We start from the raw sequence: 24,355 nt of genomic DNA on the forward strand, positions 1-24,355 counted from the left end.
ACGCCCTAGTAGACTCTAGCTCGGGGTATCAATACTTGTCGTTCATGGACGCCTACTCAGGGTATAACCAAATCCCGATGTATGAACCAGACCAGGAAAAAACATCATTCATCACGCCCAGAGCTAACTTTTGCTACGTGGTCATGCCATTTGGATTGAAAAATGCAGGGGCCACATATCAGAGGCTGATGAATAAGGTGTTTGCCCCTCACCTAGGGAGCTTAATGGAAGTGTACGTCGACGATATGCTGGTAAAGACCAAGAAAGAAGTCGACCTCTTGTCTGACCTTTCACAAGTCTTTAACACCATAAGGTTGCACGGGATGAGACTAAATCCTGCAAAGTGCGCCTTCGCGGTGGAGGCAGGAAAATTTCTAGGATTCATGCTAACACAAAGAGGGATCGAAGCCAATCTCGACAAGTGTAGAGCTATCCTAGAAATGAAAAGCCCGACTTGTTTGAGGGAGGTCCAATAGCTGAATGGCCGACTAGCAGCTCTCTCCAGATTTTTGGCAGGATCAGCACTAAGATCCCTTCCACTGTTCTCCCTATTGAGAAAGGGACACCAATTTGAATGGAATCCCGAATGCGAGGAAGCGTTCCAGGAGTTCAAAAAGTTTTTGAGCCAACCTCCTATTTTGACCCGACCTGTAGCCGGAAAAGACCTCGTCCTATACCTATCCGTGGCAGACAAGGCTGTCTCAGCGGCCTTGATAAGAGAAGACGAGGACGGTCAACATCCGATCTATTTCATCAGTAAAGTTCTACAGGGCCCTGAGCTAAGGTATCACAAATTAGAGAAGTTCGCTTACTCCTTAGTGATAGCCTCTCGAAGGCTACGGCCTTATTTTCAAGCTCACACAATAAGAGTCCGCACGAACCAACCCATGAAGCAAATCCTCCAAAAGACGGACGTTGCAGGAAGAATGGTTCAATGGGCAATAGAGCTCTCCGAGTTCGACTTGAAGTACGAAACTCGGCCGGCGATTAAAGCCCAGTGCCTCGCCGACTTCATTGCAGAATATGCAGGGGATCAAGAGGATAAACCAACTACGTGGGAACTCTACGTAGATGGATCCTCCAACAAAACAGGAAGCGGCGCAGGCATAATATTAGTAGATGAAAGGGGAACCCAGATAGAGGTCTCCCTCAAGTTTGAATTCCCAGCTTCAAATAATCAGGCAGAATATGAAGCCTTGATTGCAGGATTGAAGCTGGCAGAAGAAGTCGGTGCAATAAAGGTAATGGTATACAGTGACTCTCAAGTGGTGACCTCCCAAATAAGTGGAGAATATCAGGCAAAAGACCCAAATATGAAGAGATACTTGGAAAAAACTCCGGAGCACCTTGGGCGTTTTGCAGAAACCGAGGTCACACACATAACTCGGGACCTAAATAGCAGAGCAGACGCCCTATCCAAGTTAGCAAGTACCAAGCCAGGAGGAAATAACAGAAGCCTGATCCAAGAAACTCTCCAGGAACCCTCAGTGGTAAAAATGGAAGACAAACAAGAAGTCTTTGAAGTGGTCGGATTAAACCTCGGATGGATGAACCCCTTGGTCGAATACCTGAAATTCGACATCCTCCCCAAGGAGGAAAAGGAGGCCAAGAAAATCCGAAGGGAAGCACAACACTATACCTTGGTGAAAAATATTCTCTATAGAAGGGGGATATCAACACCATTGTTAAAGTGTGTACCGACCTCAAGAGCCACTGATGTATTAGAGGAGGTACATAGTGGAATCTGCGGGAACCATCTCGGAGCAAGGTCATTAGCCAGAAAGGTGATCCGGGCTGGATTCTACTGGCCAACCTTGCAGAAAGATGCCACAAACTTTGTGAAAAAATGCCAACCGTGTCAAATGCATGCAAATTTCCACGTGGCCCCCCCAGAGGAGCTCATCAGTATCACCTCCCCATGGCCCTTTGCAAAATGGGGAATGGATTTGTTAGGTCCTTTTCCCCAGGCGCCAGGACAAGTCAAATACCTAATAGTGGGAATAGATTATTTCACAAAGTGGATAGAAGCAGAACCACTGGCCACCATCACTGCACAAAGAAGTCGGAGGTTCCTCTACAAAAATATAATCACAAGGTATGGGATACCTTATTCCATTACCACAGATAACGGAACCCAGTTCACCGACTCCACCTTTAGAAGCCTAGTAGCCAGTATGAACATCAAACACCAGTTCACCTCAGTGGAACACCCACAAGCCAATGGGCAAGCCGAAGCAGCCAACAAAGTCATACTGGCAGGGCTGAAGAAAAGATTACAAGATGCGAAAGGAGCTTGGGCTGAAGAGCTCCAACAAGTACTATGGGCTTACAGAACAACCCCCCAATCCGCCACTGGAGAAACACCCTTCCGACTAGTTTATGGCGTAGAAGCCATGATCCCAATAGAGGTCAATGAGCAAAGCCCAAGAGTGATTTTCCACGACGAGATCGGGAATATACAGGGGCACAAAGAGGAGCTCGACTTGCTCCCCGAAATCCGAGAAGAAGCCCAGATAAGAGAAGCAGCGTTGAAGCAAAGGATGACCGCGAGATACAACAAAAAAGTCATTCGAAGGAGTTTCACCCCAGATGACTTGGTCCTAATCAGAAACGATATTGGAGTCAACAAATCAGGGGAAGGAAAGCTCGCTGCTAATTGGAAAGGACCATATAAGATCAACGAGGTCTTAGGAAAGGGCTATTATAGGATAACCGACTTCGACGGCAACGAGTTACCAAGATCATGGCATGCTTGTAATATGAAAAGGTACTACAGCTAAAAGCGAACCCTACTCCCTGATGTACTCTTTTCCCAATTTCATGATTTTTTCCCAAAATCAAAGGGTTTTTTCTGAAAAGGGTTTTTAACGAGGCATCATAGTAGGGGCTAAGGGAAAATAAATTATCAAAAGCCCTTAGTAGCAATAAGGTACCTCCACAATTAATAAAGATCTCTTTCAATTTAAATATCTCTTTTAAATTCCCTTTTTATTCTCTTTCTACGAAACGCGCCGATTTAAGCTCGACAAAACGTGAAAATCCCATGAACCGACCTAGATGGTCGTCAGGATAAAACGACGAGGTACAAGTCGGCGTAAAGAGGCTATAGAAGTCGATCATGATAAACTCGGGAGCAGTCCGACTCATAAGTCGGAATGCGAAACCGAGTAAAATTAAAATGAATCGCAAAAGTAGCCTAAGTCACGAAAAACTCAATAAAACGAAATTGAGTACTAGGAATAACAAAAAGAGATAGGAAAAGACTAAGAAAAAGTTGTAAGGCTGCCTTGAGGATCAAAGAGATTCAGAAAAGCAGGCAAGCCCCAAAGAAAAGGTTTTTCCAGAAAAGATCAAAGAGTCAAAAGAACCACGAACAGAAAAGCATGCGCGCATAAGGTAACTCAAAACCCTTATCCAAAAAGGGCATTTATTTAAAACACTAAATTAAACCCTCATTAAAAAAAGGGTATCATAAATTGTTTTGTTTACGGCCTTAAAAGGCCAAAAATTGTTCAACATCAACAAATAAATATAAAGAGTTTAAAAAGGGGGGGGGGTCCACAGGCCGGACCCCCAATAGCCAACAAAATCACTTCTTTGCAAGAGGATTAGAAGGATCACCACCACCAGGACCAGGAGTTGGAGAGAAAGTCGGAGGAGCAGCAGAAGAACTCGGAGCGTCCTTAGAGCGAGGAGGGGACTCTATGATCCTCTGCCCCCGAGTCTTCAAATCAGACTCAGACTCCACCACGGGGACAGGAGGATCCATGATGGCACCATCAATAACAATCTTATCAGGGTCTAAAGGAGAAAGGTCCAAGTCAGGAGCAATAACTCCGACCTGCTCCTTAAAAATCCTCCAAGCCTCATCAACACCATCCACAATAGAGTCCTCCAACTCGGTATAGGCCTTCCGAGCATTCAGCAAGTCATTCTTTACAGACACAAGATCAGCAAATAAACTGTTGTAGCTGGCTTGCGCTGCTTTCCTCAAATCCACCTCCATGTTGCATTGGGCTTGCAAGTTCTTCTCCTTCTCCCGGAGGCTGTCCCTCTCCTCCTTCAGCTTGGCAACTTCCCCCTCCAACTCCCTCTCATGCGCCTGATATATGCGAAGCCTGCCTTCCAGCTCCTCGACCCTCGAGGTCGTCCCTAAAGAGCTGATAGGAGTCTTCTCAAATATATCTAAGAGTTTGCCACAAACCCCCGCCGTCTTGAGACTCTCCTCAACCACAGTGGTGAGGTAGTGCCGAACAGAAACATCATCCATACTCATACGAGCATGAGGATAAATGTTCTTTCGGACGAACGTAAGAGCGTCCGCCTCACCAGAAGCGCCAGACTCTAAGGTCTTGCGCTTCTTCGGCTCTGGCTCAGGAGCAGGTCGGACAGGAGGGGGTGGCAGAGAGGAAGCAGAGGAAGAAATTACAATAGGTTAGGAGGGAGTCCCAACGTTCCGAGGAGGAGGAGGAGGAGAGACAACCGCCTTAGCACCACCAGATCTGGCACGAGACTTTGCCTTGGCTTCCTGAACCCTCTGGTAAGACTCTTGAGCGTTTTTCTTTGCCATCTCTGCAAAAACAAATTGGTAGCTAAAAGTCAGACAAGTCGGTAGAAGAAATTGCAAGTCGGAAATAAGTGAGAAACGCAAAAAGCTACCTAGTTGTGACTGGACAAAGGCCGGCGACCCCTGGAGAAATTTTTTAGTATCCAAGTATAGGGCCCTCCCCCACACTTCTCGGAGGAACCCTACGATGGCCGCCTCCACTTCGTCCAAGTCGTCCAGACCATATTTCTCACAGGGGGAGGCCTCTAACCAGTATAGAGGAAAGCGAGGAGAAGAACTCTCATCTAAGAAAAAGGGGTGGTGACCCTCTACTGCTTGAACTTTGAAAAAATAGCTTTTAAAATCGTGAAAGGATTCATCAAAAAGGGTAAAAAGCCTCCGACCTTGTATGGCTCGGAAGGACACCCACTGTTGCTTATTATTTAGCCCACTGAAGGGCTTGGTCATATGGAAGAGATAGAAGAAAATCCTCAGAGAAGTCGGGAACTCTAAGGCCTGGCTGATAAATTGGTAAATTTTCAAAAAACCCCAAGAGTTGGGGTGAAGTTGGGTGGGAGCAACCCGACAATGACGTAACACAGACATTTCAAACTCTGAAAATGGAAGAAAAACGCCCAAACGGGTGACCATACTCTCATACATAAAAAAGAAATGAGGGGCTGCCTCGTCGGCCCTCCCGAAGCAAACCCGGTCTTCTGGACCCGGGACTACCAACTCATACTTCGGCTCATCCTCTTCAGAAGTACAAGTTCTATGGTGAGTACGAAGGTGGGTGATAAACTCGGTATCGACTGAAGGCTCCTCCCCTAGGACCGTGACATCAATCCACTGAGAAAGAACATCTACAAGGGGTGACAAGAAACCTACAAAAAGAAAAGGAAAATCAACACACGGTCTCTAAAGGGAGGGGGTACGGAACTAAAGCCTACAAACCAGTCTACCTACAAAATAAAGGCACGCAAATAGAAAGCATGTTACAGAAGGGGAAAAAAGCTAACCTTTAAGTCTGAAATCAAGACTGGGGGAAGTAAAAACCTTCGAAACGCAAGAATGCAGCACGAACGAATGCAAGAGAAATTTGAAAGATCGCAGAAACGAAACAACGAAAGAGAGGGAAAGTATTTATAAGAACGTTAGGGGCATAATGGTAAAATTGGGGCAATCATTAATGAAGATGCACCGTTACCAAGGCCATTAAATCCCTACGCACACCCCTAACGGACACGACGCTTGATTAGACGTAACTGTCAGAACCGAAAGGTCAAGAAAAATCACATCGGTTCTTAAACCATCACGTCGGTCCTCTTGCAAATCGGCTACGACCCCGAGTTGAATACTCGAACCCAAATCCTAAAAAGAAATTGGGCTCGAGTAGGGGCACTGTTCATACCCTGGCCCAATAATAAAGGTCCAGGATCCAAGCAAAAAGGCCCAACCCAAAGGGTTGGCCCTCACCCAGCACCAGCCTTCATCCCCAGAAGTCGGTGCTGAACACGACCTGCTCCAAAGAAGTCGGATACGAGGGTTAGCTGGCAGATAACACTCATTCGAATGAGTAACTGCCCCTAGAAACTCTCTAACCACTTCATAGAGCCATATCGTAACCTCCCTAAGATATGGGAACGGTTATCCGCCTAAAAAGGTGGCACTACTTCAGCGGTGATTATTGGTTCACCACTATAAATACACTGACTATTCAGGTATCACTAAGTTCCAAGACTCTCTAACCTGCTCACACTCTTGCTAACTTAGGCATCGGAGTGTCTTTGCAGGTACCACCCCCCACTCTCTCTCACATAAAAGTCAGACGGAGGAACACCGAGTACCAGGTCCACTCGAAAGCCACCTCCTTCATACGTTTGGGCCAACCAACGCCATCCGGCCCATTAATCTCCGGTTACCCACCGTAACAATTTTAAATCCAAAATTAGAAGAGGAACGATTTCGATTCTGACTCTAAACTTTAGGAACCAAAACAGTACTTACCCCTAATAAAAATATATGCAAATTAGACTGCAAAATTTCCAATGATAATAATTAGAAATTAATAGTATCTAACCAAATTTGTAATCAATATCCCTATATTTATTATATTTTACCGTTATAAACATTACAATCAATTTATAACCCCAATAATCTACTTCTACTTAATATACTAAAACTGGGTTTTCCCCCAACTAATGAAGGTGAGGTGTCGATCCTTCGTGATTCCATTTTTCCTCCAAAATGAACTTTCCTATTCTCTATTCTAAATTATTTTATAAAAAATATCTTTATTATAATTATATTATAATTAATATTTAATAAATAATACATAATTATACTAATTTAGGAACATATCTTTATTATAATTATATCAAATCAATATTTAATGCATTATTAAACTACTTATCAATTATCAATTGAAAATACTTTTAATAATAATAATAATAATAATATATGATAATGATATGATAATTGCATCGGTCGTGGTAATCATGATAAGAATATTTGAATCTAATCATAAAATGATCAAATTTTATGATATTAATAACGCACATTAATTTTAAACATTTTTAGTCATTTTAATTATATTAATTTTAAAAATATTGATATAATTCTAATTCTTATTCATTATCTAATAATAATAATAATAATAATAATAATAATAATAATAATAATAATAATAATAATAATAATAATAATAATAATAACTTGAAAAATTCGTATATAAATTATTTCAATTACCCGTGTATTATTATTAAAATTCTATTTACTTAATATCCTAAAACTGAGTTTTCCCCCAACTAATGGAAGTGAGGTGTTGATTTCTCATGAATCTATTTTCCCACCAAAATGAATGCACTATTTTCGCTTCTAAGTTTATTTTATAAAAATATCTTTATTATAGTTATATAAAATCAATATTTAATGTATTATTAAACTACTTATCAATTATCAATCAAAAATATTTTTAATCATTTTAATAATAATAATAATAATAATAATAATAATAATAATAATAATAATAATAATAATATGATAATTATATGATAATGGCATCGGTTATTAATAACCAATTTATATTTCTCTAAATAAATTTATTTTAGAAAAATATATTTATTATAATTATATTACAATTAATATTTAATGAATAATGCACAATTATACTAATTTAAGAAAATATCTTTATTATCTATCTATTATCTATTATATTATATAAAAATCAGATTTTTGCACTTAATAACAAAACTGGTGTGACATGCTCTTAATGTATTTTCTGATTTATTTCATTTAATTCGTTAATTTATATGAATTTATTTATTATAATTAATTAATTATATCAGTTAATTAATTTGATTAGACATTCAAATCTCACCATTTATTTATTTCATTTAATTTGTTAAAGTAAATCAATTATAATTAATTAATTATATCAATTAATTAATTTGATTAGACATTCAAATTTCACCATTTATTATAATTTAGTTAATTATATTAATTATTTAATTTGATTGGAGTAAATATCAAATTATTTAATAAATAATAAATATGATAACGAAATATATGAATTAATTTAATAAGTTTATTTTTCTCATTACCATCTATTTATATCAGATCAAATATTTTTTACTCATTCGTTTTCTTTTCTCTCTCTCTCTCCCTCCCTCCCTCTCCCCCTCTCTCTCTCTCGTGTTTAGGTATAATTTTTGTAATTTATTAAATTTTTGTTTCTTTTATCTTTATTTATACATTTCATTTTTTTATATTTTTTAAAATTTTTTGTTTATTTTAATTGCTTATTATTAGGCACGCACTTTTTTTTTCTTTTAACTTCTTATTAACAAAAAAAAGTGTCATTTTTATGTTGTTTTTAAATAATCTTACTGTAATTTTTATTTGTAATGGACTATTTTATCATGTGTACCTCAATTCATATATATATATATATATATATATATATATATATATATATATATATATATTGTCTTTTTTTTTGTGATTCACAATTAATATATACATTGTTCGTGTATGTGGTTTATATGTTAATGTTTTTATTGATTCTCTTTATTTATTTATTTTTTTTTTGTGTCTCTTTGTTGCTCTTTATTTTAGTTATATATATTCATTGTGCTCTTTTTATTTGAAATATTATGACAATTTAGAGTGTATGTTGTGACCCATGTGATATTCGTTAATTTGGTATATTTTTTTAGATGGTTTATGTTATAATGTGTTTAAGGAGTTGACTTAAAATTATAATATGATATATAAATTTATAATATGATTTAAAGTATGCTAAAATATTGGGACATTATCATATAGATATTTTTTTATTTGTTCGTTAGATTCAACTATATAGGATCTTGAAAATTATGCAATTATGTAATTAATTATTTTTTTTATATAATTATTGTATTCATCATTTACATTAGTAAGACTATCTTTAATATTAATATTTATAACTATACTATTATTTATATAATTGATTGAATCATATTATTTGTTTAAATTTAATTCTATTGAATTAATTATTAAAGGGGTCATCGTTATTTCTATTTTTAAAATTTTTTTAATATTATTTAACAATTCTAATAACATAATAACAATTAAAAAAAGTAAGACGGTACAAAATTGCAATGACGATAAGATTGAAATACCCAGTGATAAAAGTATATTGATAATATACACTTAGCTATTACTAACAACTATGTTAGTAATTACTTAAAATAAATAATAAAATAAGTTATAGGATATTATTTTATTTAAATTATTAATAATTAAAAGAATAAAAGGTTAGTAATTATTTTTAAAATAGACATTAAATTTAATTTTATGGTACTAATTTATTTGAATTGTTAATAAAATTTATAATTTTCAGATTTATATCTACTCAATTTATATATTTTATTTTATTTTACTTTAACAAAAAATTGATACGTACATTTTTAATTATTTATTTAGAAAGTATAGCGAAATCAGTTATATCAATTATAATTAGTTATCGATAATTGATATCAATAAATTGATTGTATTAAATTATAAGATGAATAATGTGTAATGAATGTTATGAAATTAATTATAATAAATTAATAATTACTAAAAAACTAAAAAAGGAACTTTTTTATTACTTTTTAATGGATATACATTTTTATAAGTTTACTTTCTCTTTATCTCTTCCTTTCACATTTATTTCTTTTAATTTATTGAACTAAATCAATTATATTAATTATTTATATTAACTAATTAAGTACTTTTTAATAGATTATTATAACTGTGCCTTTAGACTATAAGTTAAAAATATTATAAAAAATCTTTTATAAAAGTTGTTGAAAAATAAATATTTTTAAAATGTGTCTTTAAGACACAAATTAACTAAATTATTTTTCAATTTAATTAGTTTGATTAATTCAATTGTATTAATTATAACTAATCAATTATGTAATTTTATTTGAGTAAGATAAATATTTCATCATTTAATATTTTATTTGATTCATTAAATTACATTAATCATAACTTCAAATATTTAATTTAATTAGAGTAAATATCAAATTATTTTAAATTTTGTTTGATTCATTAAACCAAATTAATTATAACTAATTTATCATTTAATATGATATTGATAAATATTAAATTATTTAATAAATAATATATAAAACAATGAAATAAATAAACTCAATTAATTCAAATTATTATTTTATTATTTTATATATTCCTTTTCTCCCTCTTTATTTTGTACTTTATGTAAAATATTTGTAATTTTTTATTTTTTATCTTAATTTTGCTAATATTTTTCTATGATTTTGTTTTATATTAATTCTTTTTTTATTTATTTTGATTAATAATTCTTAAGGGTATTATTATTTTATTTAAAGATAATTTAAATTTTTTGTAATATATTTATAAAAGTTGATTAATAGGTTTTTTTTAAAATATTTTTTTGAAAATTTTTTAATAAGATCGTATTTTGATTTTTCTCTTTCATCCTTTGTATTAATTAATTATATCAATCTTCTATTGTAATACATTTTTTTATCTACTCCACATGTTATCTTTTCTATCTTCTTTTACTTTTTTAAATTGCTCTTTTTACTTTATTTTTAATTGGTTATTTTACTTTTACTTCTCATATATAGATTTATTATAATTCATCACAGGTTCTTTTTTAATTTAAGTAATTTTTTAGGTTATATTTTACCATTGATGCTTTTATTTTGTTTAGTGTATTTTTTTAGTCTGTGTTTAATATAATAATCTGTAAATATCTATTTTATTATGTAAAAATTAAATTTTTGCACTTAATGATAAAACTGTCGTGATGGTATTTTTCGATTTATTCTTTTAACTCATTAAATTCATTTTATTATAATAAATTAATTATATCAACTAATTGATTTGGTTAATTATTTAAATATCATACAATTTATTATAATTTTTATCAATCAATTAATTACAATTCAAATTGAATGATTATTTTGTTACGAAATTCTTATTTCCTAATCTATTTATAGGCAATACATATATTAATTATAATCGTAAATTAAGCTATTTTATATTAAATGACTTATATAATGGTCATATTATTTATTATCATAAATGCTGAATTAAATAAGTCACTGTTATTTTTTATTTAGAATTAAATGAAAATAAAACTAGATATACCATTTTATTTGGTCTTTCGGGTTTAATAGGTGTCATACTCAAATATAAATAGTGACTTCTGGATTTTAGTCTCCAACACATCAAAGCCATCTCCGTAACTCTTTATTCATAAAAGAAATTTCGATTTAACTCTATCAGGGATACAGAAGGTTTTCAAAGAACAAAGGAATGGTCTGAATTTGCACGAATTCTAATTGTTCGAACTTACGACGTTATTTCAGTTCGTTATCGTTACGAGAATGACTCTAATCTATACGTGTCTAAGGACTAGAATAGATTAAATATTATTTAAGTAATTTATTTCTAATATTGGTATTTGATTAAATTAGTTTTAGAAAAATTTAAATTGTTGGCTCAATTTATAAATTACGACTATTCTTTTTGAATATATTATTTTTATATTTTTTAATATAAAATTTCTTTCTTTTTATGATTTTTAAGTTTATTTTTTTTGGATATATATATATATATATATATATCACTTTTTTTCTCATTTTATATTTCAGATTAATAATGTAATTATTATAAATATTTTTTGTTCATATTTTAAGTTTATTTGATAAGTAAACCCTTGCACGTGAATCAAAGACAATACGATTTTATAGATTTATAAGTGCTAATAGCCTTTATATTTAATTTATTTTATAGTGTGATAATAACCAATACATTTATTAGTGAATTTAACTATTACTATATTATTTATGATCATATTCATCAGTATATATGTCTGATTTATAAAAAAAAGTAAATTATTAAAATCGATTAATAACTATTTTAGAGTTAATCCAATTAACACTAAATTAAAAAAAACAAACAATAAATAACGTTATTTTTTTATTAATCAAATTATTATAATTCAACTTAATTTAAAAAAAACAATTTAAAATTATAATTTTAATCTTATCACGTATATAACACAAATAATTATACTTGTTAATTTATTAATTTTTATAAATAACTCATTAAATGTAATCACCCGTCCGATAATCATCATAGTCTATAAACTCCAAGTTTCTACCCAAGGAACGCATTTGTTTAGTAACCTCCTTCAAGTCATGGCAGTTATAGAAGACCGCACGGCGAAGACGAGGCATCGCACCTTCTTCTGATGACAGACGTGTGATATTCACACCGTCCATGATAAACACTTGAAGCCGCAGAAAGCTCCCAGCAGTACCACAATTAAGAGTTTCTTCCTCACAATTTCCATATCTCACTTTCAAAATTTGAAGGTTGGGAATTTGTCCCAATGTATTCATATCTTTGGATTTCAAATCCTTAAAACCTGACAAGGTAATCTTGATCAGATTTGAAGGAAATGCAATTCTATCTAATGGAGTCCGACATTCTTCAAACATAAGTACCAGCTTACGTAGATTGCTTAGGCAGTGCAGTCTCCTCAAGTTTTCTTCTGTTGAATCTATTTTTAAACCCAGTTTTCTCAAGTTGGGAAAGCAACCATTGTCAAGTAAGCTCCCTAGTTGTGAATCGGCAGACACATAACCTAAGGTTTGGAGATTCTGCATTTTATCATTTACTCCAACTTCATCTGCTGATAAACTCACGCCAAATTCACTACGAAGATGTCTCAGTTTCTTGAAGCCCCCAATACTTAGGCCATTGATAACATAGGTCATATCACATGTTTCTAAACTCTGAAATTTACATAAGTCATTTGATTCAGAAAAGCCCGTTTTCAAGAACCTGAGGCTTTTGACCAACCCCTTCAAATACTCATCTGTTACTGTTCTATTTATTTTTGTGAACGATTCTGGAAAATATAGCACATTAACTTGGCAATCTTCTGGAATATGATCTGGCCACACATGTTCAACATCTTGATAAATGAACAACGAACAAGTGCATGATTCATTACATGTTACTATACTGGCATAGGATCCTACATGATTCATTACACGTTATCTTGGTAAACCCTTGCAAGTTTCAACAATTGATCTGCCAATAGATTCTAGCTCAGGAGGACAATTTCTTCTGCAGAAAACCTCCTTGTGAAACAGTTCCCAACTTCTTTCTTTATCCATAAAGGAAAGCTTGTGATGAGGTTTCTTTGACTCTGAAACATAAGCCACCTGATCATTACGAGTAGTTACTAGTATCATGCCACCATTGTTGTTTTCTGGGAAACAATTCTTTATAGTGCGCCATGCTTTACTGTCCCAAACATCATCAAGGACTACCAAGTACTTTTTTCCTTCCAGACATTTCTTCACCTTCTGCTTTAGCTCCTCTTCACTACTTGAATCTTCAAATTTAGATGCAGACGGCTTCAGACACTTGAAAAGGCTCTTAAAAACTTCCTTTCCACTGTAATCCTTGGAAACAGTTGCCCATGCACGGCAAGGGAATAACATCTTCACCTCATCGCTATTGTAGATCTTTCGAGCAAGGGTGGTCTTGCCTAACCCACCCATGCCAACAATGGAAACAACATTCCCAGGAGAATCTTCTTCCTTGAGTTGATTAATCACAATTTCAAAATCTTTCTCCAATCCCACTACATTTTCTTCCTTCACAGTAGAACTACTTCCTTCAGCGATGCAATATTTCTTAACCTCAACACAATTGTTCAAAATATGATCATCTAGCACATCTTCATATCTTGTTGTTATAATGATCCTACTACCAGGACCAAACCAATCCATTCTTCTAGCTAGTGAATCCAGTTGTTGTATATTATCAACATCATCCAAAACCAGAAGAACTCTTTTTTGGCCTAGTCTTTGTTTAATTTCAGAGGATCCTTTGAATGTGCTTCCAATCTTAGTCCTGACCTCCTCTCCCATCTCAGAAAGAAGAGTTTCTTGTAGATGTTCTAGGCCACCACCACTTTCGTTTGTTTTCTCACTGATATTGGAAAGAAAACTTGCAGTTACAAAGTGAGGCCTAATCTTGTTATAGAGCTCCGCAACAAATTTGTTTATTTCATCACCATCTCCATGAATTCCCAGCATGAAACAGGTAGCATGAGAACCAATCTCTAGAAGTGATTTTGCCTCCTCAAGTTCAGAATCACATCCAAGTGGACGGTCGATATACAGAGGCAAAGGAGGAAGTCTTTTTGTGACCTCTTCAACAATGTTGTCAATAGCCTCACCCCATGCTCTGCATCAAACATACATACACATTTTCTTTTTATTTTAATTTTTTCTTCTTTTATACAAATATATATACTACTATTAAGCAAGAGTATCACAGAAAAATAATTGAGATGATTTTACAACGGAATTAACAAAGATCAAAACATAATTAAAAAAATTGCTGTCTCGCTAACAGAGAACTTAAATAAGCACTTATGGAAGTAGAATGTTTTAATATATATATATATATATATATATATATATTAAATAGATTATTAATGCATTGAAAAACAGAAGTTTTCTTTTTTATTCCCTTCTAAACTCATTATTAACTCAGATCTCATAAACTCAGTAAAATTGGGTTAAACCAAAATTTAGTACCTTGAACATCAAAATAAGTAATTCTGTAAGAAATACTTTTAACTAAACTCTTAAAAATAAAGATCTAACATTTAGTTTTAGTCTATTGATAAATATTTTTATGTTACTTTAAAAGAAATTCGTATAAATTTAGGTAATTACAGTATATCAAACATTGATGATCATATACAATTGAAAATCAGAACTCAAAAGCATGTATAAACATTTAAAAAGCTTTGTGTACAAAGTAAATAACTAATTAACTACTCACGTTTTCTGATCACAAAGTTGACCATAAATCTTGCCTACTTCAGACAACGCTGACTTCCATGCTTCCAACTTGTGGTTGTTTCTTCCTTTTGCTTGATGAGCAGCCATGGCTGTTTCATACTTATTTTTCTGAAACTGCACATCTGATTTTGCCACACGGAAATAGACCGGTAACACCGGTCGCTTTGTTCCGTTGCCGGAACACTCCATGATCTTGACGAGTTCATCAAGGCACCACTTGGAAGTTGGATACTCATCACACAGTATAAGAATTGACATCCTTGATCTTTCAATTGCTTCTAGAAGAGCACCTTCCAGTTCCTCACCTATTCTGAGATTCTCGCTATCTCTGAAAGTCTCGATTCTTTTGTTGACCAAAGCATGATAGAGTGCGTCTGTGAATTCGCGTCTTGTGTGGCCTCTGAAGCTCAGAAAAACATCATACTTGAAATATGAAGCTGCCATGGTAATTTGCGATAATGCTAGGCTTAATCGTAGTTGGAATAATAATGACAAGAGTCAACAAAAGAAAGAGCAATGTATATAGAAACGGAGATTAGGTGATCAACGAAGTAACAACCAAATAAACGCGGAGCAAGTTTCTTTGTAGTTGCTAATTCTAAATATTTTAATTGGAATTTGCACTTACATTATGTATAAAAAGTTAAAAACATACAATATTTAATGGTTATGACTTATTATAAGCATTGCTTTCTTTATGCGTTCTTTATTTGCTGTGAAGAAGCTGCTTAGCTCTCGTGGATTGACTTGGAGAGTCCTCTAATAATTATATTAAATGTTTTTTTTTTTAAACTTGGAATAAGTGATAAAGTAATAGGTGTTTGGCAATAGCTAATTTCTTACATTATTTTTTGGAGTAATCGTTCAAATTTGTTTTCAACTAATTTTTAATTAAATTCTTTAGTCTTTAATATATTTTAATTATTTTTAAGATTTTCAAAATTTATATAAGTACAGATTAATCTTTTCAAAGATTTTAGTCACTTTTTTAACATATATGTTAAATAAATAAAGACTATATATCCATTTTGGTCCTCAAAGAATTTCATATTGGACATTTTAGTCCTCAACTAAAATTAATTACTCGATTGGTCCCCTAACAATTAACTCCGTCAGTCACTTAGGTCTTTTACTCCCTTAATTCTAACGGAGGACAAAATAGTCCCTGACAACTCTAACAGGGGACAAAATGGTCCTTGATTTTCTCTGTTCGAAAACGACACTGTTCTCTCCCAATTTTCATCATATCTCGCATAACACTAACAGTCTAACACTATAACTTCAAACTACACAATGCACACTCTATAAATTTAATGTTCACAAGAAAAAAAATTCTCAACTTATTCTCAATCAATTTATATTCAGAAAACTAATGCCTATATCCCTCAACTAGTTGTCGTCTTCGATGGATCCCATGAATCTAGACAGCAAGTCTGATTTGTTAAGACTCGTCGTCGCTGTTGCCATCTCCCTCCTCCTCTGCCCTAACATCTCCATGACCACATTCTCCACCACTCCGATCACTTCCTTCAGCTTCTTCTCCGAACCAATGTTCAGTAATCGCTTTAGTTTTCATATGAGCGGCAACGGCGACATTGCTCGTTGTAATAGCTTGGATGCGAGGTCGAAACTGTCTGCCAACTTGGACTCTAGGAAAGAAGGAAAGAAGCACTCGGTGTCTATTTCAAATGAGAATTTGCATATGATGTCGAAGGAGAATCTTCTCATGATGTTCTAATATCCAACAATCTATATTGCTTGCCGAAGAGTGGAGAAAGCCGTGCCCTTGGAGTAGTTGTGGAACTTGGTCTTAAGGATGTCGTGGACGTTGTCGGGGTTGGAGGTGATGTTATCAAAGACATGAAAGTGGATGCTTTTGGTAAGTGAAGTGCATAGAAGGTGGATGTACCAGTCACAAAGATTTAGGAAGTGTGTGGTCCATGACATGTTGAGGTAGGTGCGACACGTGTGACAATTACATCATGGCTTAATCTTGAAGCTAAAAAGGAGGAAAGAAAAGATGGAAAAGAAGAATGTGAAGGTGAAGAAGGAGAGTATAAATAGGGTTATGCGATATATGATAAACATTGGGGAAGAATAATGTCGTTTTCGAATAAAGGGGTCAAGGATCATTTTGCCCCCTGTTAGAGTTGTCAGGGATCATTTTGTCCCATGTTAGAGTTTTCAGGAACCATTTTGTCTTCTGTTAGAGTTGATGGAGCCAAGGACCTAATTGACTGACGGAATTAATTGTTAGGGACCAATCGAGTAATTAATTTTAGTTGGGGACTAAAATGTCTGGTTTGAAATTCTTTGAGGACCAAAATGAGTATATACTCATAAATAAATTTTTAACAAATGTTAAAATAAGATAATTACGTTTCTAAATAATATTATTTTAAGACAAAATAAATACTTATATTTTATTGTGATCCCAGCGTTGACCATAAATCTTGCCTACTTCAGACAAAGCTGAGCTCCATGCTTCCAACTTGTGATTTTATCTGCCTTTTTCTTCATGCGCAGCCATGGCTTTTCCGTATTCATTAAGCTGAAACTGCACGTCTGATTTTGCCACATTGAAATAGACTGGTAACACCGGTGGCTTTCTTCCGTTTTCCGAACACTCCATGATCTTGATCAGTTCATCAAGGCACCATTGCGAAGTTGGATACTTATGACAAAGTATCAGAATTGACATCATTGATCTTTCAATGGCTTCAAGAAGAGAACCTTCGAAGGTGTCGATTCTTTTGTTGATCAAAGCATGATAGAGTGTGTCTGTGAATTTGAGTCTTGTGTAGCCTCTAAAGCTCAGAAAAACATCATACCTGAAATGTGATGATAGTGCTGCACCTTTATCTGATGATGATGAACCTCCCGTGGTAACAATCTTTGCAAGTTTTTAGTTGCAATAACCAAGAGTACTCTACAAAAGTTATGAGAAAAATGGACATAGAAATGTAGATTAGGTGAAGTAGAGTCATTACAAATGTAGACTCTGTCTAAATTGTAAATATTTTAAATTTTTAATTACAATTTACGTTATTTTATATGTGTATTTTAAAACATGTAATTGATGTTATAGAACTTTGTTCAGGTGCGTGTATTTTGAGTAGTGCCACTAAGCATTAATTTTAACAATTACTTGCCCCCTGCCCTTCATCGAACGAATTAAAACACAGTAATCTATATTTCTACACCTGTTAATCTAGTTAAGATAGTAAACTCGGGTGCCCCAATAGTTTTTCATACCAAAAAAGTGCTTCCATAGAAAAAGGTAATTCTCGAGAATAAAAAACTATTAGTTCAGACTTAGATAATCTTTGGTTGATTCGTAAATCGTACTCATACTGTTAACTATCTATAGACAAACACTTTCATAATTAAAATCGAGGTCTTATTGAATATAGTAGCTAAGGAACCATGAATACCATATACAAGGGCATAAGAATGGCCCGACAATTAAACTAAAGTTCTATAGATTTTGTACTTTATTCAAAACTAAAGTGAACAAAACAATTCAATAGACTTTTCCCTTTCTTCTTTTTTAAACCTCTTTTCGGATTTAACAGTTCAATATGGAACAAACTAATAGTCTTTGAAGTTTAATCCTCATGAAGCTGAATGGAACAGCAGCTCTACAAAAATTCACTGCCCAGTCATTTCTATTCAAGACTGGCTTGGGCACAACTTATAATTGATGTCACTTAAAAAACAAAAACAGGCCTGTTTTTGTTAACTACTCGAGCGGATTTGCTGTACAACTGAATCTGTTGCACTGCGTGTTCTGGTCAGAAACGACGGTGCATAGCCGGTAAACTTCCCAAACAAGCCAGAACTGGAACTGTGGGTTTGAACATCTTTAGGAGGAATTATGTTTGAATTTGTGCGATTATTTGTGTAATTCGTCTCCTCTGAAATCTCAGCATCCTCCTGAAAAGACAGACAGAGGAGCTTAAATATGAGACCAAGGAGCAACACACAGGCAGCAAAATTCAAGAAAACAGATCGAAAAATAAAATAGGATGATAATTTCAAGCAAAAGAAAGAGAATCACCCCCCCCCCCCTTTTTTTTTTTTTCTTTTTTTCTCCCTTTTTTAAATGCAAATGAAGCACATCAGTAGAAATGCAAATGGATTAACAGTTCATGAAAATATTTTATCTCAGCTAACAATGAGGCACAAACAACTCTGTCAACCGTGCGTAACCACAAGCAGATAGGCAACCAACAATTTTCTAAAATTTCAAACAAAAAATGGAGATTAATCATTTTGGCACACAGCCAAACTTCTCTAAAGGAGGCTTGTCACGATTAGTAAGAAAAGTGCAAACCTGGTAAGATCCAGCAGAATTCGATGGAGAAGGAGGATCAATTGACAAAGCCGGAGGCATAGATCCATTCTGTTGAAAAAAGAGATAGTCGGAACAAATAATCAAGCATGCAATGGGAGGTTGCAGTAAAAACTTCCCTAAAAAGCAAAGCACCACCCTAAAAGGTGCATATATCCTTTACCATATGTTTTGATGAGGTAGGGAAAAAGAAAGGGGGCATGAAGTGTTAAATGTTAATGAGGAGTAAAAGGAATGAATAAACAAATTATAGCACTAACTACTAAGCCCCACCCTTAATTTGGACTATTAAGTTAAATTATTATTCATTTAGAACTCCTTGGTACTTCCAATTAAGGACATAGATCAAATTGATACTGACTTCTTGCTTTTAAAGTTTCATTCACCACTTTGCTTAGATACTTAACAATATGCTTCAAATTGATTTCCCAATCGCAATTAAGGTAGATATATTACCCTTGACAATGGTGTAGCAGATGGTGGCTCAAGAGATAGCCTTGAAGGACCCGGCAGCGTAGCCTGTATAAATAGGATTACAAAGTTAACAATAGAATAAGTTCTAAAGAAAAAATTGGGCTAAATATTGTTAAACTAGGAGCTGAAATTCCTAATGATTTATTGTCAAACTCCAAATGCATGATACTACTACTTTCAAATAGGGCATAATTGCAGTCATCAATAAACGTGGAGAGAAAGTGGTTACCCTAGAAGAAGGGGAAACTGGTGGTAGCTCACTTGCAGGCTTGGGAGAATTGATTAAAGATGCCTATATAATTACCAAAAAAAAGGAGGTTATTTGTTTGAGAAAAGGAAAAAAAATAGTTATTATTAATATAACAATTAAATGGAAAGAAGATAATTAAAATAATAAAACAAGGCACACTTGAGAATTAGGCTTTTAAGTCTAGACAAATAAAAGAAATCTATTCAAACGGAAGTTCAGTTCATGTTCTTGCCTGAATCTCTGTAGAAATATTGCATAACCTATATACTCCTTCAGTTGTGGCCACCTAGGCAGATAAAAACAGTAAACCATGAGTCTAAATAATATCACTCCCCACAAACAAAAACAATTTTTATCCAAACAGTAGACAATGAATTGAATTTAATTGATTATACCTGCTTCTTTTCTATTTCTTTGATTTTTGATTCCTGAGAAGCAAGAAATTATGGTTAGTTTCAAAATCCAACATTAAAACTAAAGGAAATAACATTAACTTGCAATTGATTTACCAGGACATGGACTGCAACTCGCACAGACTTGAAATCTCCGCTTATTGTATCTGCTTCCTGTTGAATTACCGAGATCTACAATAGAAGAAAACATTATTAAACAGCAAGGAAAAAACAGAAAAGAAAAAATTGCGAACTCTTTACTCACCTCCTCCCTGGTAGTTTCAGTAAGGGAAGCACATTCATCTAAACTTTTATCCAGACGGTTGATTCTAGCAGATAACTTCTTTTTGGCATCCTGAAACCATTGCATATAACCAAACATCCATTCCTAAGTCTTTTCATGGAAAGCCAAAACATAAATTGAGCATAACACAAAAGCCAAAACTATCACTACGACTAGTATAGCAGTGATCATTATTAGTGCTATTTTCAAAAATTATTTTATTTGAATTACAGGATATAACCATAGTAATTATGAGAAAAACAACGAATGCATGTTATGCAATTAAAATTATAAGAAAAATAGTTACAAAAATTATATTAATACACAATAGCTTGATAGTAATCAAGAAAGAATATCATTTTGTAATGAGAAAAAATCAAATTGATTATGAGTAAACATCATTAACGATCAACAGCAATTACACTCATAAAAGAATCTATTATAGTCATCAAAGACATGTATGCAACTATACATATATAAATATACAATACTAACTGCAACTGCTCGGGCTTTGACAAAAATAAGAAGACCAAACAATAAAAAGTACCTCAACTGATTCATATAGCTTCCCCATCTGATTACCAATAGATGTGCAAGCATCAGATAAACCACGCCTTGTCGCAAACATCAAATCAGGAAGTTTCCATCCCTGCAAAGTGCAAACATAACCAAGCCACCATACCGAACATCAACTAGGAGAACATATGTGGAGATAGGAATGAAGAGACGAAGATTAACTTCTGTTTCTTTTATCTTTAGAGTACAGTGTTTGACATTTAAACCATAAAAAAGTTAAGCAATATTTTGAAAAACTATAATAAGGTCAATGATCATCCGTTTCTAGAATAGTATATAACAGACAGGGACAGGCTTACATGTAGCGACACAAGTAGTTAGAAACAGTACTACTATCCATTAAATTTCTTCAGCTCCCCCTTTAGGTATAAAAAATTTGTGGTGTATGGATTTTACTCCCATAGACTAAAGTTTCAAGATCTATCACTTGTACAGCCCAGACAACTAAACATCATTTAATTGGAAATAATGCAAATTATTATGCTCAAAATGACATGGAAAATATTGATAGCAAGCATCAGCATGACTCAACCAAAAATCACAGTAAAAACTACTCAAACAAAACAATAGAATCAACAATTCACAGAAATGGAGGATTTGGCTTTCAAGGAATGTGTACGTCTAGAAAGACAAATCCTCCACATCCCACAATTTCATTTTCTTAGTTTTTAACTCTAGAGTTGTTTTCTAGTATGTGTTTCCTCTCCCAGTTTTAGGTTGATGTAATTTCTTGTGTTTTATAAAAATTAAATAAATAAATAAATCACAAGAAAAAACACATTACCTTCCACCAAATATAGCCATATCCTGCCACAACAATAACTACCACTGTGACATATTTCTTCCCACCTGTGTATTGCAAAAGTTAGAAAATAATGTAAATTGTAAAATAACAAAAGGACCCCAAAATGTGTAAGAGGAAGTAGATAACTAGAACCTGTTCCACTTGCATTTACAATTGTGATTGATCTATCTCTAGCAAGGAGTTGTAGTTCCTGCCGAAGGCTGTTAACCTGTTTATGTAAAGGATTAATGAACATTGTCAATTACCCTGATATTGAATATATAATTACAAAATCACCATTTCTTTTAGCCATTCAAATCGTCAACAGGGGAAAATATCAATCTTTTTTAACTATACTTTAACTCTTTGTAGCTTGTATATAAACTGTGAAACATGGTGATGTTTTTATTCAATTCTGTGAATGTGAGAGAAAAACATTCAGCCAATAGCTAGAGACTATAAATAGCTTCTTAAGTAGTGCCTATCACACCCATCCGCCCTTTACCAGATAGTACATATTGGGCATAAGGATTTTGATGTTTTAAGTTATAAATGAAACAAGATTACATCCCGTCCTCCCCTTTATGTAAAAATGCTAGAATAACATCTTATAAGATAAATCTTATTGCTAATGAAACATACAACAAAAGGTTAAGATCATAATAGTGGCAAACAGTCCCACAGGATACAAACATTCCAACAATTAACAAGCACAACATGCAAAGCTCAGACCATATTGAATAGACAAGTTTGCCAGTGTGTTTCTCTCATGGTCATAACTAGAACAAATACATATTTCCATTTAGTATAAGATTCATTAAATGTAGTAACCTTGTAGACTATAGTTAATGATACCAAATGCTGTTCACGATCAATATTATCAAATCATTGAAAATTGAAAAGACAACAGAAAGATAACCTGAGCAATCAAAGCATCATTATGTGGCTTTTTACCAGCTGGAGCAGACTCATCACTTTTACCTAGCTTCCAAAAAACCTGGAGTGCAAAATAAACATGAAACTGCATCATATACACAAAACATGAACAATTTCTGGGCCACATTGTTGAAAAACATAAGATAAATAAAAGTAAAAATAAGATAAATATACACCACAATCTTATTCATCTATCAATTTTCTACAACGAGCAAAATCATACGCATAATTACATCATTCATCAAATGCTTAAATGCACCAAAACAAAATGTGAAACCGGCATCACAACCGTAAAACTAACCTTGTAAGCACCGGAGACAACACTAGAGATATCAGGAAGACCCCCCTCCTTTGCGAGGACCGAACCAACAAGACCTACAATACACACAAGCGGATTTCCCCGAGGTCAGAAAGGTAATTTCACAGTAACACAACCCTACCAATCAAACCAACTCCGGTTTCAGATATCATCACCATAAACGCAGCTAAATTACGATAAACATTAAACATAGATGCGAAAAACACGGTGAGAAAAAAACAAAATCGAAGCTAAACACTTAATATTAAAAATTAATAAAACAGAAGAAGGAATCAGAGGAGACGAGTGTGAACCTGCACCAAGGAGGATCGTGAGCTTGCCGAGTGGAAGAGCCATGGAAGAGAGTGATACTCAGCAAAGCAGCAACTATCGGAGGATGAGTGTGTGGCGAAGCATTTAGCGTGAAACGCAGGCGTTTTGAGGGTTCGGAGATTTGTGCGATTGTGATTTGTTAGTGACGGAACGAGAAAACGAGGGTTCTTCTTCTTCTTCGCGGGTAGCAGAGTAGTTACAAAATTGGGAATTCGTGAGTTTTGCTTTGATTTGAAAAACGAGAACGAAGGACGAACCCTTGAGTCTCTCTCTCTCTCTGGTTTGGTTGCTACTCCTTATTCTTCATTCCACCCTAGTTTTCTCACTTAAGCTGAGAATAATAAATTAATAATAAATAAATAAATAAGTATATTCCCCTTTCGATTAAAAAGAATTAATAGTTTATTCGTTTATAAGCAACTTTTATCTTGTGTTGAAAAATATCGCGATTTTTTATTTTAGGTTAGATAAATATTTGTTTTGAGTCTTTATCATTGTTTTCTTGATAGATAAATTATACTTATCTCTTCTAAAATTTGGTTTAATTCAATTCAAATTCAATTTTTTATTTTTTTAAAATCATACATTATCCTTCCATGAAATTTAAATAATTTTAAACATAACCATAACCTAAAATTTAAAACCTTGAACGAATTACTCCGTTTTTCGAGGGTGGGGAAGGGGGTCCAATGAAATCAAAGCCCACAACTTGCTTCG

At 33.8% G+C, this 24,355-nt stretch overlaps 4 protein-coding genes across 4 annotated transcripts; all 4 read right to left on the reverse strand.

Annotated features, from left to right (window-relative positions):
- Window positions 1-12,098: 12,098 nt before the first annotated feature.
- Window positions 12,099-13,122, reverse strand: LOC148569585 (uncharacterized). Its single transcript, XM_088483851.1, has one exon. The coding sequence runs from the start codon at window positions 13,120-13,122 to the stop codon at window positions 12,172-12,174; it is 951 nt and encodes a 316-aa protein (XP_088339977.1). The 3' UTR covers window positions 12,099-12,171.
- Window positions 12,884-15,537, reverse strand: LOC107635618 (TMV resistance protein N-like). The gene is made up of 2 exons (XM_016339137.3): window positions 14,939-15,537; window positions 12,884-14,332 (listed from the first exon to the last, which is right to left on the reverse strand). Exons 1-2 carry the CDS (start codon window positions 15,400-15,402, stop codon window positions 13,129-13,131), a joined length of 1,668 nt encoding a protein of 555 aa, XP_016194623.2. The 5' UTR covers window positions 15,403-15,537; the 3' UTR covers window positions 12,884-13,128.
- A 1,921-nt stretch (window positions 15,538-17,458) lies between these two features.
- On the reverse strand, window positions 17,459-18,124 carry LOC148569586 (TMV resistance protein N-like). Its single transcript, XM_088485127.1, has 2 exons — window positions 18,107-18,124; window positions 17,459-17,851 (listed from the first exon to the last, which is right to left on the reverse strand). Exons 1-2 carry the CDS (start codon window positions 18,122-18,124, stop codon window positions 17,459-17,461), a joined length of 411 nt encoding a protein of 136 aa, XP_088341253.1.
- Window positions 18,125-18,336: 212 nt separating this feature from the next.
- On the reverse strand, window positions 18,337-24,024 carry LOC148569587 (uncharacterized). Its single transcript, XM_088483850.1, has 14 exons — window positions 23,620-24,024; window positions 23,309-23,382; window positions 22,991-23,068; window positions 22,225-22,300; window positions 22,072-22,136; window positions 21,259-21,360; window positions 20,694-20,783; window positions 20,546-20,620; window positions 20,432-20,464; window positions 20,269-20,322; window positions 20,016-20,078; window positions 19,769-19,831; window positions 19,295-19,363; window positions 18,337-18,894 (listed from the first exon to the last, which is right to left on the reverse strand). Exons 1-14 carry the CDS (start codon window positions 23,660-23,662, stop codon window positions 18,697-18,699), a joined length of 1,083 nt encoding a protein of 360 aa, XP_088339976.1. The 5' UTR covers window positions 23,663-24,024; the 3' UTR covers window positions 18,337-18,696.
- Between the last annotated feature and the right edge of the window lie 331 nt (window positions 24,025-24,355).

This window comes from Arachis ipaensis, chromosome B4, assembly GCF_059453495.1.
Source record: "Arachis ipaensis isolate K30076 ecotype BB chromosome B4, ASM5945349v1, whole genome shotgun sequence".
In the NCBI taxonomy this organism is placed as follows: domain Eukaryota; kingdom Viridiplantae; phylum Streptophyta; class Magnoliopsida; order Fabales; family Fabaceae; genus Arachis; species Arachis ipaensis.

Excerpts from the sequence above, each read along its gene's own strand:
- LOC148569585 (XM_088483851.1), bottom strand. The coding sequence starts at position 13,122 with ATGAATCATGTAGGATCCTATGCCAGTATAGTAACATGTAATGAATCA.
- LOC107635618 (XM_016339137.3), bottom strand. The coding sequence starts at position 15,402 with ATGGCAGCTTCATATTTCAAGTATGATGTTTTTCTGAGCTTCAGAGGC. Across the intron at positions 14,333-14,938 it reads CAACTTTGTGATCAGAAAAC|AGCATGGGGTGAGGCTATTG; the intron begins GTGAGTAGTTAA and ends TGTTTGATGCAG.
- LOC148569587 (XM_088483850.1), bottom strand. The coding sequence starts at position 23,662 with ATGGCTCTTCCACTCGGCAAGCTCACGATCCTCCTTGGTGCAG. Across the intron at positions 19,832-20,015 it reads CAGTTTCCCCTTCTTCTAGG|GCTACGCTGCCGGGTCCTTC; the intron begins GTAACCACTTTC and ends CTATTTATACAG. Across the intron at positions 19,364-19,768 it reads CTGCTACACCATTGTCAAGG|AATGGATCTATGCCTCCGGC; the intron begins GTAATATATCTA and ends TTTTTTCAACAG.